The sequence below is a fragment of the Salmo salar genome, chromosome 04 (genome assembly GCF_965601325.2).
Source record: "Salmo salar chromosome 04, fSalSal1, whole genome shotgun sequence".
Taxonomy (NCBI): domain Eukaryota; kingdom Metazoa; phylum Chordata; class Actinopteri; order Salmoniformes; family Salmonidae; genus Salmo; species Salmo salar.
In genome coordinates this window covers 63,027,841-63,053,429 of record NC_138294.1, presented here as the reverse complement: position 1 = coordinate 63,053,429, position 25,589 = coordinate 63,027,841, and the positions used below count along the sequence as shown (strand labels likewise).

At 41.2% G+C, this 25,589-nt stretch overlaps 2 protein-coding genes across 4 annotated transcripts; one reads left to right on the top strand and one right to left on the bottom strand.

Annotated features, from left to right (window-relative positions):
- Positions 1–315: 315 nt before the first annotated feature.
- Positions 316–1,565, top strand: LOC106603502 (ER membrane protein complex subunit 6). Of its 2 annotated transcripts, none has more exons than XM_014197278.3 (2): positions 316–572; positions 766–1,565. In XM_014197278.3, the coding sequence occupies exon 2, from the start codon at positions 802–804 to the stop codon at positions 1,132–1,134; it is 333 nt and encodes a 110-aa protein (XP_014052753.1). In that variant the 5' UTR covers positions 316–572; positions 766–801; the 3' UTR covers positions 1,135–1,565. The 2 variants fall into 2 exon arrangements, with proteins under 2 accessions (XP_014052753.1, XP_014052752.1); XM_014197277.3 differs by having other exon boundaries at positions 348–572; positions 769–1,565.
- Positions 1,563–25,054, bottom strand: LOC106603501 (P2X purinoceptor 5). 2 transcript variants are annotated; one of them, XM_014197275.3, is made up of 13 exons: positions 24,671–25,054; positions 11,860–12,010; positions 10,898–10,969; positions 10,195–10,270; positions 9,786–9,870; positions 9,521–9,601; positions 7,055–7,196; positions 6,098–6,231; positions 5,650–5,743; positions 5,482–5,547; positions 3,284–3,366; positions 2,944–3,135; positions 1,563–2,385 (listed from the first exon to the last, which is right to left on the bottom strand). In XM_014197275.3, the coding sequence occupies exons 1-13, from the start codon at positions 24,805–24,807 to the stop codon at positions 2,373–2,375; spliced, it is 1,326 nt and encodes a 441-aa protein (XP_014052750.1). In that variant the 5' UTR covers positions 24,808–25,054; the 3' UTR covers positions 1,563–2,372. The 2 variants fall into 2 exon arrangements, with proteins under 2 accessions (XP_014052750.1, XP_014052748.1); XM_014197273.3 differs by having other exon boundaries at positions 1,563–3,135; positions 24,671–25,053.
- Positions 25,055–25,589: the final 535 nt, after the last annotated feature.

Below are 25,589 nucleotides of genomic sequence, written 5' to 3'. Positions count from 1 at the left end.
TGTTTTTGATCTAATATCAAGTAACACAACTTTGACTGAAGTAATTCCTATATCTATGTCCAGAACATAGTTCGCCATGGTTAGCTGCTTCTGAGATTAGGCTCCTTAGCCTATTAATTATTGTACATTTTATCCAGAGCCCAGCGATTGTAAACAGAGGGCGTTACTAATTTGATCTAAGGCGGACACCATAGACCAAAGTTCGTTTTGGTCACAGGTCACAACAAATACAGTTTAAATATATTGCAAAATTGAATTCAAGAAAATGAATGTGTGATTAAATTGAATTGAAAAGCACATTCATCCACTGACTTCATCAAAAACGAGCAGTTGATACACAAATAAAAGTCCCAGAATGCATTTCACAAAAAAAGGGTAGATTCAGAAAGACTGGTGGCGTCGCAGTTACCTTTGCGCTATTTAGCTAGAATTAGCTTTATTTCTGTAATTACATTCCAGTAGTGAAGGGGTTAGTAAATCAATTGACATGGAATATTAAGTGTCACAAACTAGCTATGTGCCTTTGATGTGTTTGTGCAGTAAACGAAGCACTCGATATTATTTTTAATTCGGTGAGTAAACCGCTTGCTAGCTGCTAACGTTAGCTCCCAGTGTCCAGATGTCAGCTGGCAAGCCGGTTCGCTAGTGACAAAAATGCTTGCTTTAAACAAGATTATTCAGAATTTGTACGATACAATAACGTATATGCAGCAATGAAATCATTCAATATTATGTAATTATTTTCTAATTACCTCTTGTTTGCAGCAGTCATCGCTGGAAAACAAACAAGGGGGTGCCGACATGGCCTCAGTCGTAGCGAAACGAGAAGGGCCACAGTTCATCAGTGAGGTTGCTGTGAGGGGCAACGCCGCAGTGCTGGACTACTGCCGGACGTCGGTGTCAGCTCTGTCGGGAGCGACAGCGGGCATCCTTGGGCTCACAGGACTGTACGGATTTATCTTCTATTTCCTCGCCTCGTTCCTCCTCTCCCTTCTTCTCATCATCAAGGCCAGTCGCAGGTGGAACAAGTGCTTCAAGTCTCGGAGGATGCTCTTTACAGGAGGGCTTGTTGGAGGTCTTTTTACCTACGTCCTGTTCTGGACTTTCCTCTACGGAATGGTGCATGTGTACTAATAAAATTGACCAGAATGTTGAGCAAGTTTTAAACCTAATGTCATGTAAATCCAATTATAACTGTCTAACTGCCCGCAAACTTTGTAGATATAGGCGATTGATTAAATACTTTGTTAGATTAACTGTTTATTATACAGCTACGTGAAGTATGTCTGTCAGCAACTCTATACATAAACTAAAACATGTCCTGCTTTCTCTCATTTACTGAACTGTTAACTGCTGCAGTATGTTATTGTTTCTCTGCTCTATTGCATCTCTAGGATAACTGAATTTACCAAATTGTGTCATCTAGCAGTTGATACATGTTATAATAAACATTGATGGGAAGTGTGCATCAGAGTGATGTGCCTGATGCTAAAATATTTTTCAAGTAGTGTAAATAGGATATAACGGCTCTGGTTGGATCCTTCAAAATAAATAACTCCAACCTGTTTGTATAATTTATTGATCATAAGATTTGGCAGACAACTGATATGATTGTTCTGACAATGGCCATTAGCCCTAAAAATGCATTATCATACAATGTTTTCCATTTAAAGGAAATACATTCAACAACTTGCCTCATACTCCTCTAGTTCTGACTTTGTATATACAGACATATTGAACCGGACAAGGCAGAAGTTACAAGCAATCACAAATGAGAAGTATTTATGATAGACAACCTTAGACCCAGTGTATTTTTCAATTGTGTTAAAAAGCAACCGTTCTCTCACGATGTGGTATTCCATCATATGACTCAAGGATTCATTCTACTACAAGCGGTCTGTCAAGGTTTGAAGGAACACCGCTGCCAGCATAATAACCTAGTTGAGCACTCTGCAATGGTTTGATTGCATGGCCTAATTGACCCCTCAACAGATTCGATCTTGGAACAAGTAAATAAGACGTCAGAAATAGAATAGTGCTTTTTCTCTTTGATAAATATCTCGCTTCTTGGAGCGTCTGCATTGTCATTGCAGCAGTAAAGTGTAAGGAAAGGAGAGCATTGTCATTTCTATTTTCCAGCCCATCAGTCATCATGTCCAATTAGGACATGCATCACTCCTGAGAGACATAGGAAAACCAGAGCCATGCATCAGTAACCTCTGCTGGAAGAGGAGAAAGAGGGTGGGCATCGGGATCAGCACCTCACCCACCCTCATTTTACTTTCCACCTGCTACAGGACACAGTCTAGACATCTTGACAATAGCAGAACTTCTTTGTTTCAGGTCTCTCTTGAAAAACAGGTCTTCTGACCTCAATGGGACAACCTGTGTTAATAAAGGATAAATAAAAATGTGTCTCACAGATCCGCCTCTAGCCTTTTGGGAGCCCTAAGCGAGAATTTCTTAAATAACATCTACTGCAGTTCTACACATTTTGCCTTGACAAATGCCATGTTAGTACGATATCCGGGTGTATAAACAAAATCAATGGGGGCCTTCTGGAGGTAAAGGGCCCCTGGAGGTCAGGGCCCATGGGCACGTTCCCTTCGAGCCCAGCAGGTAATTCAGCCTTGAAGGTTTATTTTATTTATTTAACTAGGAAAATCAGTTAAGAACAAATTCTTGTTTAGATAGCTGGCTAGACTAACTTACCTAGCAATCCTATAAAATGTTAGCTGACATGGGCTAATAGACATTATAGAAGAACTGCTGATGCACTACCACATTTTTTAATTGCACGTAAAATCAACGTTTATTGGTTGCGTACACAAAGTTGTGTATTCTACTATGCTATCTCAACAGTAAGTTGTCCTACGTGCAGCTTCTAGTCTGCTGTCTCACTCTGAATTAATCGGTTAGTGTCGTGGAGGGTGAGTATTATACCGTTGCCCCACAGTTCGTGGAGAGAGAATGTGAACCTCGTTTTTCTCTCCGGTTTTAGGGTCCTGTTTCTCCTCGTTCTTCGTAGAGAGTGTGGTAAGCTCGTGTTGTTCCCCAGCATGTTTCCTGTGTTTTCTTGTGTCTCGGTTCACCAATGTCTTCGCAATCTCTTTGTGCTTCTTGATCCGTTCTTTCCTGTTAAAGGGATGTTTTATTTGTTTTACTGACAGACAGAGAGAAGTAGCAAGGCAAACAATTCAAGACTGAAATTATTTACTTTACTGAATAAACGACAAAGTGTAAATTCTGTAGTTAGTAGTAATACCATGTCATAGTGTCTTACTTGAGAATCTCAAATTTCCTGTCTCGGTAGAAGGAACTCGTGCTCAACATGTAGACAAATATCATATCACATGCAAATTTTCCCTGAAACAAAGACAAAGGCAAGGTTCAAGTCAAGACATACAATAGAGTCACATTAATCATGATAGAAATAAGGCCAACACCCCCAATAAAGCTTCAGGCAACTTCACAGGCCATAGTGAAAACAAAAAGACAAAAAACACTAACTGTCCTGTGGATGTGTACAGCAGACTTCAAAGAGCTGTCTCCTCAGATAAATAAGACTGAAATAGGGCACTAAACCTTTTGCTAGGGGGCAGAGGGCTTCTGAATGCCAAATTGACACCTATACACCCAAGGTACTCCTGTAGATATGACAGGTTTAGACAGTGAAAAGAAAATGTAGCGATATTGCTTAGACCTACTCGAATGTTTCAGATCTACAAACAAGGGGATAGGGATCAATTTGGAATGAAGAAGATTAGTATATTGTATGAAAAATGATAAGGGATCGCCCTCCTGTGGTGATACAGTGCATTCAGAAAGTATTCAGACCCCTTGACTTTTTACACAGTTTGTTACATTACAGCCTTACTATAAAATGGATGAAATTAAATACAAATCCTCATCAATCTACACACAATACCCCATAATGACAAAGCGAAAACAGGTTTTTAGAAATGTTCGCAAATTTATTAGAAATAAAAAACAGAAATACCTTATTTACATAACTATTCAGACCATTGGCTATGAGACTTGAAATTGACCTAAGGTGTATCTTGTTTCCATGGATAATCCTTGAGATGTTTCTACAACTTGATTGGAGTCCACCTGTGGTCAATTCAATTGATTTGACATTATTTGGAAAGCCACACACCTGTCTATATAAAAGGTCCCACAGTTGACAGTGCATGTCAGAGCAAAAACCAAGCCACAAGGTCGAAGGAAATCTGTAGAGCTCCGAGACAGGTTTGTGCTGAGGCACAGATCTGGGGAAGGGTACCAAAACATTTCTGCAGTGGCCTCCATCATTCTTAATTGGAAGAAGTTTGGATCCACCAAGACTTTTCCGAGAGCTGGCCACCCAGCCAAACTGAGCAATCAGGGGAGAAGGGCCTTGGTCATGGAAGTGACCAAGAACCCGATGGTCACTCTGAAAGAGCTCCAGAGTTCCTCTGTGGTGATGGGAGAACCTTCCAGAAGGACAACCATCTCTGCAGCACTCCACCAATCATGCCTTTATGGTAGAGTGGCCAGATGGAAGCCCCTCCTCAGTAAAAGGCATATGACAGCTCACTTGGAGTTTGCCAAAAGGCATCTAAAGGACTCTCAGACCATGAGAAACAAGATGCTTTGGTCTGAAGAAACCAAGATTGAACTTTTTGGCCTGAATGCCAAGCGTCACATCTGGAGGAAACCTGGCACCATCCCTACGGTGAAGAATGGTAGTAGCAGCATCATGCTGTGGGGATGTTGTTCAGCAGCAGGGACTGGGAGACTAGTCAGGATCAAGGGAAAGATGAACGGAGCAAAGTACAGCTAGATCCTTGATGAAAACCTGCTCCAGAGAGCCCAGGACCTCAGACTGGGGCGAAGGTTCGCCTTCCAACAGGACAACGACCATAAGCACACAGCCAAGACAACACCGGAGTGGCTTTGGGACAAGTCTCTGAATGTCTTTGAGGGGCCCAGCCAGAGCCCGGACTTGAATCCGATCGAACATCTCTGGAGAGACCTGAAAATAGCTGTGCAGCGATGCTCCCCATCCAACCTGACAGAGCTAGAGAGGATCTGCAGAGAAAAATGGGAGAAACGAGACTCGAGGCTGTAATCACTGACAAAGGTGCTTCAACAAAGTGCTGAGTAAAGGGTCTGAATACTTATGTAAATGTGATATCAGTTTTACATTTTTAATACATTTGCAAAAAACTTGTCATTATGGGGTATTGTGTGTGGATTGATGATAGATTTTTTTTTTTTAATCTATTTTTAGAATAAGGCTGTAACAAAATGTGGAAAAAGTCAAGAGGTCTGAATACTTTCCGAATGCATCGCATTTCAAAAGCATTTGATAGCATCCAACCTGGGCATGCTGCATGAAACAGAATTACAGAGAAATATTTGGGGGGGGGGGGGGAGTAAATAGACAAGCATGTGTATTGGAAACAAATTAAAACACAAATCTATTAAATGACTTACCATACCCATAATAGCGAGCCCAGACCCAATAGCTATTACTGTGGGAATGATGTTGAATTTTCCAGCCTGAAGAACAATAAAGAACATTTGATCTGACACAGACTGTAATATTACTACTACCAACACATTCAATTAGACAAGTAAGTGTAGCTAGAATCACTGTCATACCCGTCCATTCACCATGATATCAAAGCGAATCCCATAGACTTTATACAATGTCCGATAGCTCTCTCCAGCTTCATCTTTGTAATACCGGGCATATCTGGAAAACAAACAAATCAGCTGTTTGGAACAGAAATGTCAACAACTGCTTGGTAGAGATAGATCTGAGATTAAATACAGTACTTCGAGAGAGCTCAAGATAATAACTTTTCAGAATTAGTGCATGGATTATTATATCTGCATGAAGTAAAACGTGCTTAAGATGCAATACGGGGATCTTAAGCACAACAAATTTGTAACATGTTTTACCAATTGGATTCATAAAATATCATGCGAATTGCAACAACAACAAAAAAATGGGGACCCGATTCGGCTCATGAGCACCACTTTCAAAACTACTGGCTGAAATTATACAAAATTTGGGAACATTACTTTAATGCATGTCAAGATGTACCTGAAGTTGTAGCCTGATGTGACAGAGCTGTTTAAGTTCATATCCAAACGAGTAAAGCTGTACTCTGGGTTACACTGTGAGTAGTCCTTATCCAAATCACAGTTCCACTCAATCAGAATTCCAACTGACCCACCCTGAGAGACAGAGACAGAGAAAGATTACACTGTTTATGAATAAACATCTGTGCTTGACGTTGCTCTAAATATGGAGGATTACTCTATTGCCCTGCTATTCATGATTTACTTTCTTAACCTTGACTATGAACTGTGGTTACATTTACATCAACTCCTCGTTAAACATTAACAACTAGGAACATAAATATACTGTACTTCACAACATTAAAACTGGCAACTCTAATGATAACACAGTAGCTACTACACTGCTGATCATCTTCGCCATATATGGTAAGAATGGCTCTGGTTAACCCATTGTCTTGTTCTATGCTGGGTGTCCGGCTATATTAACAACAAAAGTTAGTGTTTACTTGTAAATGTCTACCCTGAGCTTACTAGGGAGTTGAGGTGAAAGCACTTTATGCAGGGCTCTGTGACAAGCCACTTAATACAGATCTAGCAACTGCTATGTTTCATACTGTTGTTGCAATTATGCAACCATCATTGTTATTCATTTAAATGTCAGGCCTAATGACTGCAGCCTACATGGCAAATGTCCAATTAAATGTAAACAAAATTATGGTAATTACCTAACTGCCTGAAAGCAAGCATCATTATCAAATGGACTGGAGGAAAATAGAATTACACCACTCCCGCACTGCTTGGATAGAATGATGAAAGCCTGAAAAGCCTAATTTGGATTCAGTGGACTCAGTGTTTAACAAGAAACCCAACCCTCTATGCCAGGTCTCTCTCTGCCAGGGAAAGCGGTCTCCTGACCTCAATGGGACAACCTGGTTAAATAAAGGATCAATTGAAAGATTAAAAAAATACATTTATGTACCACTACAGCCATGTCCTGAAAATCATGTCCAGTCCTGCTGACTAGGTCTCCCAGACGGAAGATGGGGCAGTAGGGATGTAGGTCATTGTCATAGGAACATCTCTTTAGATAGGAGTCATTACCGGTGTCCAGAACATTTGACCTGCGGGGAAAGGAGACAGAACAGGACATGTCATTTGTTTATATGTGATTAGTAGTCCAGTATCATACTTTTCCTTGGCTAAATCCAAAAAAGGTCATAGGCCTAAACCAAATAGAATGAACAATTAAGTTATCTTATCAGCTTGAAATGACACGCTTCTCTCTTTAGGCCGTGAAAATACTGCCCCCTAGCCCCAACAGGTTAAGGAATAGCACAGAGTTACATATATTATCTATCATTTCTTAAATAGCTCATATGGCACGTAAATATATTATGCTATTTCAAGCTGCACATCTACTAAACTGTTCATTTTATTCATGCTGCTCATTCAAGTAACTTCAAATCTGTCGTTCTGCCCCTGAACAAGGTAGTTAACCTACTGTTCCTAGGCCGTCATTGAAAATAAGAATCTGTTCTTAACTGACTTGCCTAGTTAAATAAAGATTTAAAAAATATATATATATATAAGTAACGTCATAGTTCAAGCACTTCATAGTTTAGACACTTTCCATTCAATACACACAATGTAGGGGGGAGAGGGGTATGTTGAGACATTTTTTACATTCAGTATCACTACGTCAAGGGAAATATAGTATTCTTTCTAACAAACATATGTACATTTATTTCAGGATATTGTGTATCCTGGAACTAATCTGAATTATTGTAAACATAACCGTTTTAAAAACATTGTTTGTACAAAACAAGTGGTCTCTTGGCACAACTTACCCTGGGTATGGGGTAAATTGAGCATAGGGACAGGGTAAGTTGAGACAGCTTGGGGTAAATGGGTGATGGTGTCCTGTGCCAGTGGCGGGTGATGGTAGGTCAAAGTTTAATTAATGGAATGGGAGTGTGGTATAATTGTACATCTTCAATGCATGCCTACATTCAGCTATACACGGAGTATACGAAACATCGTTCCATGACATAGACTGACCAGGTGAATCCAGATGAAAGCTATGATCCCTTATTGATGTCACTTGTTAAATCTACTTCAAATCAGTGAAGAAGGGGAGGAGACAGGTTAAAGAAGGATTTTTAAGTCTTGAGACAACGGAGACATGGATTGTGTATGTGTGCCATTCAGAGGGGGAATAGGAACGTTTTCTGCATTTGAGGATACTAAGCCCATGAAACTGGTCCACGAGATTCTTGATATGATTAGCAAGCTCAGACTCCATTGTCATCAGATAAGACCTTGTGTACCTCTGCCACTCTATCATAGCTTCTCTTTCACACAGGTACATGTTCATTTTATTTTTTGTCAATGTACCTCTTCAGTGTCATTCAGTAAATTTGTTCAGCCCTTACTGCTGCTCAAATGGACTTCTTCCCTTCTCTCACTTCCTTGGCTGCTCTCTCAAGAACCTCAAGGGGGGCTAGACCCCTGCTTGTTTTACGTTTGTATACACAGGGCATGATGATGTCTGCTCTGTAACAATAAACATCTTGAGTTCATATGCATGACACATTGCAAAAATACTATGCATAAAAATGACAAAATGTAAACAACTTTACCCAAGGCAAACATTTTGACTATATTTGCCCACACAGCTTCCAGGATGCACTTTCACGCTAGGTTTAGGACTTCATATTGTAGCTTATAAGAGACCCCAACTGATGTACAAAACTATCTGCTTTGGTTTAGATAAAGAATCCTGAAACCTCTAACACAATACATTCATTTTTTGGACCTAACTTGCTTACCACTTTTTCCATGTGGTTTCTTCCTTCACAGACTCAATGAAATGATGACCTCTTCTTAAATATTTGGTCACATTATTAATTTTGTGTATGGTTTCCTAGAAACACTCTCCCCTAATCAAAAGATCTACAACTGAAATGATGAATCATGAATTGGCAGAGGTCTGATGTCTCTGTGCTTTCCTATTAGGCTTGGAAAGAGAACACCGATGTTCTGGCTGATGAACCCTTCTACAACAACAGCCTTACTTACTGACATGAGAGCACAGTGAGCCAATCAGATCTGTTCTGACACCTGTCCTGGACTGGGCCTGCTCTGCTGTCAAGGACATCTCAGATGACCGCTACACTGTCTCACTGAACACACATACACACACGCACCCAGTATGCACGTGCACAGACACACACATTCACTGGGCACTGGGCGATATGGCTGTATATAAATAGAAGGGACTGTGCACCCTCATAGCTATCCAAAGCAGTTCTAGGACATGTATCCCCCACTGCCCTACTTACACATACTTAATGATCTATGTCACTGACAGTTTCCCTAGAGACAGATAGCCTCTACTACCCTGAAGTCTGAATGAACAAGCCCCACTTAACACCACATCACTTACTTGGAGAATTCAAACTTCGGAAACCTGACAGAGTTCTTGATGTAAATTGTGAAGATTTCTGCCTTGCTTAATAAAGCCTCCCTGGAAAGTAAGGGGGAAAGTGTTAAATCAAAGTGACTTCTCCATAATGGTAGATGATCAGGACAAGGTACTTCAGAATACTGAAGTACATAACATAGTGTATGTAGTGGGTACACTTATACTGAGACTCAATGCAAAAGTGACAATTTCATTATTTTCACAGCAAAAGAGGATGAATTCTCACAAGGGTTTACGTCCCGTCTCAACGGGACACCAGCCATGTATCTCACAGGTCCCAGTAGAGTTTAAACACAGGCCGGTCTTCACCCCTGCAGGGAAAGGAAAAGATCGCTGTCAACATCCTGGAAAGACATAATAATCTTGGGGGAAATTAGGGTGAAGGGTAACGCGTAGGAGTTACCAAAGTTGAATAATTTTGGCATGCAACATTTTTCGAAGGAATTTCCTAGAGAGACATTTGTCCAATTCCAACACTGGTGATTCTCATAAGCCTTCTACACATTAGCGGTGTACTTGTGCATTTTAAGAGAAATGTGATCATAGCCAGTGTTAATCTGTAAATAAATGTTCATCTTGGAAATGTAAATAGAAATTAGATAAAGACTGCCCCAGTTGACCATATTAGTCCTTACCATTGCCAGCAACTACCGCCTCACCCTCAGCACAATCCTCATTGTTTACACATTGGCCATCTGGCACCTTAGGGCTCTGGAGAACATAGGACACGTTGATGCAGTTAAAAATGCAAGCCTGTATTCAAAGCAGTGTATTGAAGAGCCTAGAGATGATGACAACATACAATACATGGTGACCACAGTGGGGAGCACCATTTGAATGCTAAAGCAATTTAGGAAAACACAATGTTATTGGACCAGTGAACAGTGACACACTGAACCCTTCATACTATGAAGTTTTTATCTTCATTAAATATAATGAATCAATCATTCATAACTTATCATAGCGGCACCGAAAGCGTACTTTAACATCAAATAAGCAATTATTGGAAGACAATGGCAAGGTCAAGCCATCTTTCTCTGAGGAAAGAACTGTTGGGCCTGAGGCATTACAAATAAAGCTCTAGGCAGTTTGGATTCTGACATCCGCCTCAAATTACTAGCCGTTTTTTTCTGCTTGCTTTGCCATATATGGTAAGAACCATAGCATTATCAATGCTGACTTAGTGGAGTTTCATTTCCTTGTTTGATTGGATCATTAAAGTATTGCTATCTCAGCTGCACAGTCATCCAATCTCTATCTCAGGGGGATCTTTGAAAATAAATTCAATAAACAAGATTTTGTCTAGATTATGGTAGTACGAAATTGCTTTTCACTCACCTCAGCACAGAACCCAAGGCTCTGATGCGGGGTCTCGATGTAATTTGTAACAATGAAGAAAACCTGTTCACCCTGAAAAACAACAACAAGCTAAAACTATACTTTCCTCAATCAGGTTAGTCAGTGGACTGATGGACTGTGTGTTAACTATACAAAATTAAATCCCTAAATACATATTCTTTTGTCTAAGCTTTTAATAAGCTTAAATATAAATAGCACAGTTTCTCACCACATATTAATATAGTTTTACAAAATAGAAAATGAAGGAGATCCAGTGGTGGCTGACTGGGCTCACCATGTGGACAAGAGCAGGCTTTTCTATTGAATCTGTTTATCATTGAGTCGCTAAAGGTTAAGTGAATAATACTGATTAGAGTTGAGAATCAACTCCTTATCTTTTATTTAACAAGACAGATGAAATGGAGTGTCTATTGAGGAAACAGACTCATAGCTAAAATGCATATAACGATTGTTCTGTTGCTCTACAGCCTGTACAGTATAACGTCCAATGACTCTAATCATCGCCATTTCCATGACCATACAAGATAAACATTATTTAAAGAAGAGCACTCTAAACACGTGTCAACTTCTCATATTCTAAAACAGTACCAAATGGATGTTCAAAATAGCTGACAAAGATGCTTATGCCAATGTTTCATAAAGTGCACTACTCTCATGCCATAGCCAGATATACTGCCAGATATACTGTCTCTATGGATGTGATGTAAAGCTGTATGTGGTGGCCTGTTACTTTAAAAATCAGTTGGGTGTGATTGAAAACTGATGAAAGTGAGTTAATGGAGAGACCTCATAAAAATGTTACTCATTGTACTTGAAAACATACAATATCAATGACATACTGTATCACTAAGACTTGAATGAATCATTTAGCAGTAGGCTGTGTACTGTGTGTCGGCTCTACCTGTATACATAAAACCTCCCAAAAAGTCCCTGAATCTCACCGTTGGAGGTATGACATAATCCTCAGGCCCCCACAGGCGAAGTCCAGTTTCCGTGTTGTTGGTCATGACCACTCCTTTCAGCTTGGTGATGACAGAACTCTGGACGGTCTCTTCCCTCGATTGGTACCCCTTCTTAAACACTAAAACCCACCTGAGAATTTAAACACACTGATTATTGATTGATTGATTTTTTTCTGTAAATTCATTCATTTTAACTCTCGGTCACTTGTGAAAATAGAGTAGTTGTCAGTCACATATAAAATTAACATGGATGGTTATTTGAACAAACTTGGATCCTTCATGTGCTGAGTGTTCATAAGACACATGCATGTCAAATGCATTCTATAACACTTATAGAATACTGTAAAACATGGTAATGAAATGAAGGAGAGGAGGTAGTCATGAAAGGATACTTTCATTTTGTGAAGGAATGATTTGTCACTGTGACATAGGTGGATTATTTAGGGTCAAAAGTAAAGTAACAAAAACAAAATGCTTTATTTACATTTACCCGAACTGCAATTATTAATTCGATTTTTGTTGAGAATTTCTCTAATTGTATGAAGGAACATAGGAACAGATTGACAAGTTGAACTGGTAGCCTACTAGCCTAATACACACTTTTTACAAGGGTACATGATGTAAAAAGTTAATGACGGTAGCCTCGGGAAGGGGAGATATATATATCCTTCTGGAATTCTAGGTCTCTGGAATTATTATTGCAAAAATATATTTGAAAAAGTATATTGTCTGTATACTCTCATAGTGCATCAATATAGACACCTGAGGGTACCTTGGTAAAGCTGGTTTGAGATTCGATATTCACCAGACATTAGGACCTAAACTTCAATAGCTCCCAAATGATTTGAGCTACATACCTCAGGTTGGGTTATTTATGAAGGAAAAAAGGTGTACAACATTGCAAATGTCTTATTTTCCAGATTCCGACCCGAGTTTCATAATCATGTGGCAACAGTGTAGGCAGCCTGGTGCTGTGGTAATGCAAATAGTTAGGAACTGTCAAACAAAGTGCATTATCACAATACTCAAATTTCACCACGTGACTTTGCAACCTTATTTCTACTGTCCATTATTCCTTATATAGTGAAGCATGTTGCACATCCTTTAGTTTTCTCATACAATGAAAAAGGGGGATACCTAGTCAATGATTCATACATTTAAAAAAAAAACACTTAAAATTCAATACCTCCTTGACCATGTGACCAAGACACCTCAAACCAACCTTTGGTTTTCTGAAGTTTAAAAAAAGTTATTTTACTGTAATTTATTCTTTCTAATCTTTTTTACTTAGAAATTCAATATCTCCTTGATCACATGACCTAAGCACCTTAAACCAACTTTGTATTGTTCACATCATGGGGAAACACATTGCACACCCTTTGGTTTTCCTGTAAAGTGTTTACACAATTTTATAAATCAATATTTGAAAATGTAACAATTCAATAGCTCTTTAACCACGTGACTTAGCAACCTCATTTCAACTGTCCATTATTCTTTATATAGAGAGGCATGTTGCACACACTTTGGTTTTCCTATAAAATACATGATTTAATATAAATATATGAAACTTTAAAATGTCAATAGGTCTTCAACCACGTCACTTAGCAGCCTCATTTCAACTGTCCATTATTCATTTGTTTTTATATACTGTATATATTTATTTTTAAAAAATCACTCCAAATGCAATAGAACCTTAACCATGTGACCTTGACACCCCTAACCAACTTTGGAACATTCACATGATAGGAACACACATCACACTCCCATTGGTGGATTCATTTATTTTACCTTAATTAATGTACTAGTAACATTTTTTACTTAGAATTTCTATAGCTCCTTGATCTAAGTGAGCAGCCGGATTGCAGTGGTAATTAAGCTGCCCCTGCCTAAGTCGGTCATGAATGTTGGTGTATGTACTGTATCTCAGACCAGAGGGCAGACTCTGGAAGAAGCCACACAGATTGTGAATTGAGTCCCCTGCTCTTTGTGTTGGCTTCTTCGTTTGCCTGTGTGTCATACAGCCTCTAAAGGCCTGAGCACTGCTGCTCTCAGACAGCAGAGCCCATACTGACTACCTTCCTCAGCTTGATGTAACATGTGGCAGGTGTAATAGCTCTGCAGGATTGTGGGAACTACGTTGAGGCTCCTCAGTCTCCATAGCAGGTAAGTGTTAAATGTACTGTGTTTTCAGTGAAGTTAAGGCATCTGCCTGTAATAGTCCCTAAATAATTGAAACTGATGCACCTCTCTACCTGTTCTCAATTGAGTGTCAGCTGAAGTAATGAAATCAGCCTTCTTTCTGAAGTCAAAAAGGACCTGCTTCGCTTTCTCCACACAGTGATTTGTGAATGGTGTACTCTTTAATAGACTCCATTGCTTATTACATGTCTATCACCAATTTCTTATGCATCTTTATTTCTTATTTTATTCCATGTTTCCAGACACTGCTGATGATCATCTATTACCATGTCTACATCCAGTTTCTAAATATAGCTTCAATCTCTAGCCATAGCTAAAAGACTCCTGATATCTCCAAGAGTGATAAGTATAATTGTTTGTCTTAATCTGTTGTTGTCTAGTACGGCCTTTTTGCTAGCTAGGGCCATCTACTTAAAGTGCTGCCTGTCTTTCCAGTAGCATACTTGGTGTGTGAACTGCTGATTGCTCATAACTTGCAGCTGATTGTTGACACATCAACCAGGATTAAGGGGCAAAACTAAGACTGTCGCTGAAACAAAGACTGTTCTGCAGAGTTTTTCGAGGAAGGAAGGTGAGGAAGACTCCACACCATTCTCTCACTTGATCTTACCTAGTTATTTTCAGATTATCTAATTTTGCTCTTTTGTAGCTTTGTCAACTATGTGTATGTTTTCTATACTGGTTTGCTCCTCTCACTGTAGGCTTTACAGACAATCCCCACCCCTTGGCCGCAACCCTTCTATCAGAACAGGGCTGCAGGCAGCTGAGCGAAAATGGAGGAAAAACTAAACTCCTAGGATGACCTATCATCCTTTCACTCCCTCCTCTCTACCTGCTGCTAAAGCCACTTTCTATCACTCTACATTTCAAGCTTCTCTCTTTAACCGTAGGAAACTATTTTCCACCTTCTCCTCCCTCCAGCCACTCAAGCCATAGACTGACAACAACAGGCTCCTGAATAGCTTCTATCCCCAAGCCATAAGACTGCTAAATACCTAACAGAATGGCTATACAGACTATTTCATTTGTATCTTTGCACTGTCTTTATGCACACTCCCAGGAGTCTACAGTCATGGCCAAAAGTTTTGAGAATGACACAAAAACTAATTTCCACAAAGTTTGCTGCTTCAGTGTCTTTAGATATTTTTGTCAGATGTTACTATGGAATACTGAAGTAATATTAAAAGATTTCATAAGTGTCAAAGGCTTTTATTGACAATTACATGAAGTTGATGCAAAGAGTCAATATTTGCAGTGTTGACCCTTCTTTTTCAAGACTGCTGCAATCCGCCCTGGTATGCTGTCAATTAACTTCTGGGCCACATCCTGACTGATGGCAGCCCATTCTTGCATAATCAATGCTTGGAGTTTGTCAGAATTTGTGGGGTTTTGTTTGTCCATGTTATGTTCCCCAGTTTCTGTGTTGTGGTTTGTATTTCAGGAAATGGCTTCCTGAAATTCCTCCCAAGCAGCTGATTGGTCGGTCACATCGATGATTGGAGATCTGACCCCGCCCTCTCGTCAGGGGATACAGCTGTATCCCATTACAGACTCCTTCTCAGCTATATAAGCCAGTGTTCTGTTGATCAGAAGAGAGATGATTGATATGTCCGTGTGTGTGTGTGTGTGTGTGTGTGTGTGTGTGTGTGTGTGTGTGTGTGTGTGTGTGTGTGTGTGTGTGTGTGTGTGTGTGTGTGTGTGTGTGTGTGTGTGTGTGTGTGTGTGTGTGTGTGTGTGTGTGTGTGTGTGTGTGTGTGTGTGTGTGTGTGTGTGTGTGTGTGTGTGTGTGTGTGTGGTAAATTCTGTGTTAGTTGTTGCTAGTTTTTTGTTAAGTATTGTATAGCCGCTGATTCTGAGGTATGTGTGTGCCAATAGGATGCAGTGGTTTTGATTATTGGAATTGTTTACTTACATTTGTGTTATTCTGTTTCATTTGTTCCCAGGGGGGAAGGCACCTAGGGAGTGCTTAGGCAAGAGGCCTGCGGGCATACATAACCTGTAGTAGTTACTGTCTATACACACTAGGTAAGACCTGGGCGGACCACCCCTTGTATTTTGGTTAGTGCACCAGGTGGTGCTAAGTTAGGTAAGTAGTGGGTAGGCAGGTAAGGTAGGAGAGGGGGCTTTGACATTTACTTTCTTTGCTTTGGTTCCGTTCAGCCACTTTTTCCCAAATTTACCGTGTGAAGGAATAAATTCCCAGTAAACAGTAAATTCTCTGCCTTTGTCATCCTTACTCGCACCTACAATCCCATACCTCTTTTACTCCACGGGGAGTTGAGTTGTAGCAGGGTGTTGCGTACGCCTCTTACAGTCCACCCGCCTCTTGAGGATTGACCACAAGTTCTCAATGGGATTAAGGTCTGGGCCATGGACCCAAAATATCGATGTTTTGTTCCCCGAGCCACTTAGTTATCACTTTTGCCTTATGGCAAGGTGCTCCATCATGCTGGAAAAGGCATTGTTCGTCACCAAACTGTTCCTGGATGGTTGGGAGAAGTTGCTCTCGGGGGATGTGTTGGTACCATTCTTTATTCATGGCTGTGTTCTTAGGCAAAATTCTGAGTGAGCCCACTCCCTTGGCTGAGAAGCAATCCCACACATGAATGGTCTCAGAATGCTTTACTGTTGGCATGACACAGGACTGATGGTAGCACTCACCTCGTCTTCTCCGGACAAGCTTTTTTCCGGATACCCCAAACAATCGGAAAGGGGATTCATCAGAGAAAATGACTTTACCCCAGTCCTCAGCAGTCCAATCCCTGTACCTTTTGCAGAATATCAGTCTGTCCCTGATGTTTTTCCTGGAGAGAAGGGGCTTCTTTGCTGCCCTTCTTGACACCAGGCCATCCTCCAAAAGTCTTCGCCTCACTGTGCGTGCAGATGCACTCACACCTGCCTGCTGCCATTCCTGAGCAAGCTCTGTACTGGTGGTGCCCCGATCCCGCAGCTGAATCAACTTTAGGAGACGGTCCTGGCGCTTGCTGGACCTTCTTGGGCGCCCTGAAGCCTTCACAACAATTGAACCGCTCTCCTTGAAGTTCTTGATGATCCGATAAATGGTTGATTTAGGCGCAATCTTACTGGCAGCAATATCCTTGCCTGTGAAGCCCTTTTTGTGCAACGCAATGATGACGGCACATGTTTCCTTGCATGTAACCATGGTTGACAGAGGAAGAACAATGATTCCAAGCACCACCCTCCTTTTGAAGCTTCCAGTCTGTTATTCGAACTCAATCAGCATGACAGAGTGATCTCCAGCCTTGTCCTCGTCAACACTCACACCTGTGTTAACGAGAGACTCACTGACATGATGTCAGCTAGTCCTTTTGTGGCAGGGCTGAAATGCAGTGGAAATGTTTTTGGGGGATTCAGTTCATTTGCATGGCAAAGACGGACTTTGCAATTAATTGCAATTCATCTGATCACTCTTCATAACATTCTGGAGTATATGCAAATTGCAATCATACAAACTGAGTCAGCAGACTTTGAAAATTAAAATGTGTCATTCTCAAAACTTTTGGCCACGACTGTACACACACGCACACTGACACTCCAACACACACATAACATGCACACACATTTATACTGACTCTACACACATGCACACACACTCACATGCAATCACTTACACTGCTGCTACTCTGTTTATCATATATCCTGATGCCTTGTCACCTTACCTCTATACATACTGTATCTACCACTATCACTCCAGTATTCCTGCACATTGTAAATATGGTATTGGAACTGACCCTGTATATAACTTCTTACTTTCTCGAGTTCTTATTATTTCTTATTTTTATTTGTGTGTTTTTGTTCTACCTTATGTTATTTTTAGCTCTACATTGATATTGATTACTGCATTGTTGGGTTTGGAGCTTGCAAGAAAGGCATTTCTTTCATTTCGTTCTGCCCCTGAACAAGGCAGTTAACCCACTGTTCCTAGGCCGTCATTAAAAATAAGAATTTGTTCTTAACTGACTTGCCTAGTTAAATAAAAAATTATAAATAAAATGGTGCATTTGAAACTTAACTAATCCTCCACCCCCTCCCTGTCTGCGGACAACTTTGTCAACCACTTTGAAAAGAAGGCTGATGACATCCGCTCCACATTCACTCAGCCTATTCAGTCCACTGTTCCCACTCACACAGAACTATCCTACGCTGACCTCTTTCTCTCCCCTCTCTCCAGATGAAATCCTGCAACTCGTGAAGTCCAGCCGCCAAACAACCTTCCCTCTCGACCCCATCCCATCCTCCCGTCTCCAGACCATCTCTGCTGACCTCCCATTCCTTACTTCCCTCATCAACTGATCCCTGACCACTGTCTACGTCCCCTCTGACTTTAAAATGTCCAGAGTCCCTTCACTTCTCAAGAAAAAAAACCTCGACCCCTCTGACATCAAAAACGACAGACTGGTATCTCTGATCACATGCCGTCTCTGATCACATATCTCGTTATCACTCTCAGAATGTTCTTCTTGACCATAATCAGTCAGGCTTCAAGACGGGTCACTCAAGTGAGACTCCTCTCTGTCTCACGGAGGCTCTCTGCACTGCCAAACGCTTACTCTCTCTCCTCTGTTCTCATCCTCCTAGATCTATCCACTGCCTTTGACATCGTGAACCATGAGATCCTCCTCTCCACCTTCTCAGGGCTGGGTGTCTCAGGCTCTGGACATTCTTGGATTGTATCCTACCCTGCAGAGCGCTTCTACTAGGTAATGTGGAGAGGATCTGTGTCTGCATTACGTACTCTCACTACTGGTGTCCCCCCAGGGCTCGGTTCTAGGTCCTCTCCTCTTCTCTCTATACACCAAGTCACTCAGCTCTGTCATATCCTCAAATGGTCTCTCCTATCATTGCCATGCGGATGACACTCAAATACTTTTCTTCTTCCCCCCCCTTCTGACACTCAGGCGGTGACATGCATCTCTGCGTGCCTGGCAGATATCTCAGCTTGGATGTCGGCCCACCACCTCAAGCTCACCCTCAACAAGAGGGATCTGCTGTTCCTCCCGGACAAGGTCTGCCAGCTCCAAGACCTCTCCATCACGATTGACAAATCCACACTGTCTCCCTCCCAGAGTGCAAAGAACCTTGGCGTGACCTCAGACAACACCCAGTCATTTTCTGCAAACATCAAAGCAGTGACTCATTCCAACAGGTTCATGCTCTGCAACATCTGTAGAGTACGGCCCTACCTCACATAGGAAGCTGCGCAAGTCCTAATACAGGCACTTGTCATCTCCCGTCTGGACTACAGCAACTCGCTGTTAGCTGGGCTCCCCACTTGTGCCATTAAACCCCTGCAACTTATCTAGAACGCCGCAGCCTGCCTGGTATTCAACCAATCAATTCAACCAAGTTAATAGAAGAGATTAACCACAATGCCTTTCATATTCAAACTACGGAAGGACTTGCAAGAGAAATATACCACTAGAAATTGGATTTAAATATTCTATTCAATTTAATAAAACATTTGACAAACTATGACAAATTAAATAATTCCAGCAACACACTGAACACTTCCCATCACAGGAACTGAATGGCAAATGAGAGTGGATTATTGTTGTAGAAAATATAGTCTACTTCTGCTTGTCCCCATAAGAGAACCACATTTGGTGCTAGGTATAAACGTTTGCAGAGGGTTCTACTTAGAACGAGAAATGTACAATAAGATCAATCAATCACTGTGTACAGTGTGTGTAAGGAGAAACCGAGAGATAGAGGAGGATCAGAGGGAGCATTCCTAAGATCACACCAGATAGGAGAGGCTACGGGATTTGGCTCCCTGACTCATCTAGTGCTACTCTTTGGATCATATGATCACTCGGCTACACATGCCTCTCCCTAATGTCAATATGCCTCGTCTATTGCTGTTTTGGTTAGTGATTAATGTCTTATTTCACCGTAGAGCCCCTAGCCCTGTCCAATATGCCTTAGATAGCCTTTTTGTTCCAGCCCCCACACATGGGGTGACCTCACCTGGCTTAACTGGTGAGAAGAAACAAAACCTCTCATCGTCACTCAAATGCCTAGGTTTACCTCCACTGTACTCACATCCTACCATACCCTTGTCTGTACATTATGCCTTGAATCTATTCTTCTGCGCCCAGAAATCTGCTCCTTTTACTCTGTTCCGAACACACTAGACGACCAGTTCTTATAGACTTTAACCGTACCCTTTTCCTACTCCTCTTCTGATCCTCTGGTGATGTAGAGGTTAACCCAGGCCCTGCAGCCCCTAGCACCACTCCCATTCCCCAGGCGCTCTCATTTGTTGACTTTTGTAACCGTAAAAGCCTTGGTTTCATGCATGTTAACATTAGAAGCCTCCTCCCTAAGTTTGTTTTATTCACTGCTTTAGCACACTCCGCCAACCCTGATGTCCTAGCCGTGTCTGAATCCTGGTTTAGGAAGGCCATCAAAAATCCTGAAATGTCCATCCCTAACTATAACATCTTCTGACAAGATAGAACTGCCAAAGGGGGCGGCGTTTCAATCTACTGCAGAGATAGCCTGCAGAGTTCTGTCATACTATCCAGGTCTGTGCCCAAACAATTCGAGCTTCTACTTAAAAAAAAAATCCACCTTTCCAGGTGGATGCCCTCAATCTCACACAAATTATCAAGGAACCTACCACGTACAACCCTAAATCCGTAACCATGGGCGGCACCCTCTTAGATATCATCCTGATGAACTTGCCCTCTAAATACACCTCTGCTGTCTTCAACCAGGATCTCAGCGATCACTGCCTCATTGATTGTGTGCACGATGGGTCCGCGGTCAAACGACCACCCTTCATCACTGTCAAACGCTCACTAAAACACTTCAGCAAGCAGGCCTTTCTAATCGACCTGGCCCGGGTATCCTGGAAGGATATCGACCTCATCCCATCAGTAGAGGATCTTAAATAAGCATGCCCCATTCAAAAACTTTGAACTAAGAACAGATACAGCCCTTGGTTCACCCCAGACTTGACTGCCCTTGACCAGCACAAAAACATCCTGTGGCGTTCGACTCTGTCAATTTTTATTTTACTAGGCAAGTCAGTTAAGAACAAATTCTTATTTTCAATGACGGCCTAGGAACAGTGAGTTAACTGCCTTGTTCAGGGGCAGAACGATAGATTTTTACCTTGTCAGCTTGGGGATTTGATCTTGCAACCTTTCGGTTACAAGTCCAACACTCTAACCACTAGGCTACCTGCCGCCCCAATCACCTCATTCTTATCGGCAGAGTCAATAACCTTGGTTTCTCAAATGACTGCCTCACCTGGTTCACCAACTACTTCTCAGATAGAGTTCAGTGTGTCAAATTGGAGGGCCTGTTGTCCGGACCTCTGGCAGTCTCTATGGGGGGTGCCACAGGGTTAAATTCTCGGGCTGACTCTTTTCTCTGTATATATCAATGATGTCACTCTTGCTGCTGGTGATTCTCTGATCCACCTCTACGCAGACGACACCAATCTGTATACATCTGGCCCTTCTTTGGACACTGTGCTAACAAACCTCCAAACAACACTCCTTCCATGGCCTCCAACTGCTTATAAATGCTAGTAAAACTAAACGCATGCTCTTCAACCGATTGCTGCCCGCACCTGACCGTCCGACTAGCATCACTACTCTGGACAGTTCTGAATTAGAATATGTGGACAACTACAAATACCTAGGTGTCTGGTTAGACTGTAAACTCTCCTTCCAGACACACATTAAGCATCTCCAATCCAAACCTAAATCTAGAACCCGCTTCCTATTTTGCAACAAAGCATCCTTCACTCATGCTGCCAAACATACCCTCGTAAAACTAACTATCTACCGATCCTTGACTTCGGCGATGTCATTTACAAAATACCCTCCAACACTCTACTCAGCAAATTGGATGTAGTCTATCACAGTGCCATCCGTTTTGTCACCAAAGCACCATATATTACCCACCACTGCGACCTGTATGCGCTCGTTGGCTGGCCCTCACTACATATTCGTCGCCAAACCCACTGGCTCCAGGTCATCTATAAGTCTTTGCTAGGTGAAGCCCCACCTTATCGCAGCTCACTGGTCACCATAGCAACACCCTCCAGTAGCACCTGCTCCAGCAGGTATATTTCACTGGTCATCTCCAAAGCCAACATTTCCTTTGGCTGTCTTTCGTTCCAGTTCTCTGCTGCCAATGACTGGAACGAATTGCAAAAATGACTGAAGCTGGAGTCTTATATCTCCCTTTCTAACTTTAAGCATTAGCTGTCTGAGCAGCTTACCGATCACTGTACCTGTACACAGCCAATCTGTAAATAGCACCCCATCTACCTCATCCCCATATTATTACTTATCCTCTTGCTCTTTTGCACCCTAGTTTCTCTACTTGCACATCATCATCTGCACATCTATCACTCCAGTGTTAATGCTACACTGTAATTATTTCGCCTCTGGCCTATTTATTGCCTACCTCCTCATGCCTTTTGCACACACTGTATATAGACTTTCTTTTTTTCTACTGTGTCATTGACTTATTTAGTGTGTTATTGGCTTGTTTATTCCATATTATTCCAAGTGTAACTGTGTTCTTGTCTGTGTCACACTGCTTTGCTTTATCTTGGCCAGGTCGCAGTTGTAAATGAGAACTTGTTCTCAACTAGCCTACCTGGTTAAATAAAGGTGAAATAAAAAATAAAATAAATTGCCTTACTTCCCTACTCTTCTACATTTGTACACACTGTACATAGATTTTTCTATTGCGTTATTGACTGTATGTTTGTTTGTAACTCTGTTGTTTTTGTCGCAGTGCTTTGCTTTATCTTGGCCAGGTCGCAGTTGTAAATGAGAACTTGTTCTCAACTGGCCTACCTGGTTAAATAAAGGTGAAATAAAATACAAATGACCTGATGCACCCTCATAGGAACGGCATGGGAGAGCACGAGCAGGCCAGTGACTCGGCCTCCGTAATAGGGTCAGAGGCAGAGAATCCCAGGAGAGAGTGGGGACCCGGCCAGACAGACACAGAAAGGGTGGTTCCTCTTGCCAGTGCCTTGCCGTTCACCTCAATCATAAGACCTACTGAAGAGATGAGTCTTCAGTAAAGACTTAAAGGTAGAGACAGAGTCTGTTTCTCTCACACGGATCGGCAAACCATTCCATAATAGAGGAGCTCTAAAAGAGAAAGCCCTGCCTCTAGCTGATTCCTTTGAAATTATTGGGACAATAAGGGGGCCTGCGTCTTGTGACCGTAGCGTATGTGTAGGTACATCATGTATGGCAGGACCAAAACAGAGACACAAGTTGGAGTAAGTCCATGCAATGCTTTGTAGGTTAACAGTTAAACCTTGAAATCAGCATTAGCCTTAACAGGAAGCCAGTGTAGAGAGGCTAGCACTGGAGTAATATGATACAATTTTGGGGTTCTAGTCAAAACATCTAACAAGAAATGTTGCTAAAATACCCATAAAACCTAGCGGTCAAAACAGGGAAATTGTTCCAATTGTTTTTCCACCATTCCTTTTTCCCATGGAGAATTTTAGAAATACTTAAAATAAGGGCAGTGTTTTGTGTAGGCTTACACTGGTGTGATGTTTTGATAACCGTGCAAATCTCTCTCGGACAAGGTGACGTCTATTAATATATTTGGCTCTATTTACACTCAGATTCGAAAATGCTAATTATCATCAACGTGGACATCATGCAAGACTACAAATCCCTGCAAGCTCCTGCACATCATCTCTAGCTGACACCTTTGGTAACAGGTATTGTGTCAATTTAAAACTTGCACAAGACTGTTCACAGAATTGTTAATTTAAAGAAATGTTGCCAATTTATTAATTACTAAATGTAGCTAGCATTAGATCGTTAATCCAGAGATTCTTACCTTTGCCTCAATTCCACAGTCTCATCCAGATCATCACGGCATTTGTGGTTCTTTATGATAGCCACATTTACAGCTAATTAGCATTGCATTTGGGGGGTAAATACAGGCAAATATATTGATAGAACTCACCTTGTCCTAGGGAGATTTATACTGTTATCAAAACTTCACACCAGGGTAGGCCTACACGAAACACAACCCTTATTTTAAGTGTTTCTAAAATCCCCTATGGGTAAAATGAATGGTGGAAAAACGATTGGAACCATTCCTTATTTGACCGTTGGGTTTTATGGGTATTATGACTCATACTGTGGTTCTCTATTGAAGGAGTGCCAGGCTACCCACACAATTAATGTGTGATTATGAAACTTGAGTCTGAAAATAAGACATGCACACCTTTTTTCCATCATAAAGAAACTAACTGGAGGTATGTAGCTCAAATCTTTCGTTAGCTATTGAAGTTTGAAGGTCCGAATATATGACGAATATCAAAACAACTTTACCACAGTCCTGAACCGTGAATATTATAGTCTTTGAGGGAACAACACCCGAACTCCCTAGCCCCGTTTCATGATGACAGCTTGAACGACCTCAAAGACACCCACGATTGACAATTACATCTATTTGCAACTTTGTATGGAAATAATTATTGCCATTTTAATACATTATTCATGCTGTAGTATTGATTATTTCTACATTGTTAGCATGCAATAAAAAAATACATACACCTCACCCGATCACGTATGCCAGCACACATATCTGAAAAACTCTGAATGAGATTCCCAATTTTCTGTTTTCGGCGATGACATATTTTTCTGTCTTGAAATTAAGGAAACCCAGGAAAAATGATCCCCAAGTCAATTCGCCCATATTCCTGTCCCCAGAGTTCGACAGCTGGTGATCGCGCGTGTGAGACTGGCAGCACTGAAGTTAGTGTCACTGGCAACTGCATGGGCTTTCATTAGTCCAAGTAAATTGCTGCAATTCCAATGACTTGTGCCTCGGCTAACCTACCATGAACGCGGTTTTAGTTTCTGCTTTAAATTGATAATAAAACGAAGACTGTAATGAAACACAACAATAATGTGTATAAATTATCATTCTTAAATCAGATATCTGGTCAGCTAATAATTAACAGCGAATTCTTGCAATGAACATATTTATTCCCATGACTGCCAATCTTAAACATTACCCTCACCCTATACCAGGGGTCGGCAACAAGCGCCCCAAGAGATTTTTTTGAGGCATCAAAAAAGACTGTAAAATCACCAGGAATTCATAAAAAAAAATATATATATATATATATTCCCACAAATAATTTAAAAAAAAAGAGACATGTGATCGTGTTTCAATGTAATCACGGTATGAAAGCATAGTTATTTTCAAATGCAACCTCTCTTTGGATTCAGATGCGATCAATTAGCAGTTTAAAAATTATTATAATTATGTTCCGCGCCCGACCATTCTCTCTGACAAAAATGTGTATTGATTAGGGTACTCGAGGACTGTAGTTGGGAAACACTGGACTAAAACAACAGTTTAATTTGTATGAGCTATCAAATATGGCAAGAGCAGCCTACAGGCACCCGGCTGGGCTGGGCTGCAAAAATACAATTGTTCAGTTGAGTAGCTAACTAGAGCAAAGGTTAAAA

Bases quoted from the DNA above. Each gene is read 5' to 3' on its own strand.
- LOC106603502 (XM_014197278.3), top strand. From the start codon at position 802: ATGGCCTCAGTCGTAGCGAAACGAGAAGGGCCACAGTTCATCAGTGAG.
- LOC106603501 (XM_014197273.3), bottom strand. From the start codon at position 24,807: ATGGGCGAATTGACTTGGGGATCATTTTTCCTGGGTTTCCTTAATTTC. The intron at 9,871-10,194 runs GTAAGGACTAAT...CTTTCCCTGCAG, and splicing joins GGCGGTAGTTGCTGGCAATG to GGGTGAAGACCGGCCTGTGT. The intron at 6,232-7,054 runs GTACATAAATGT...TCTGTCTCTCAG, and splicing joins TTCAGGACATGGCTGTAGTG to GGTGGGTCAGTTGGAATTCT.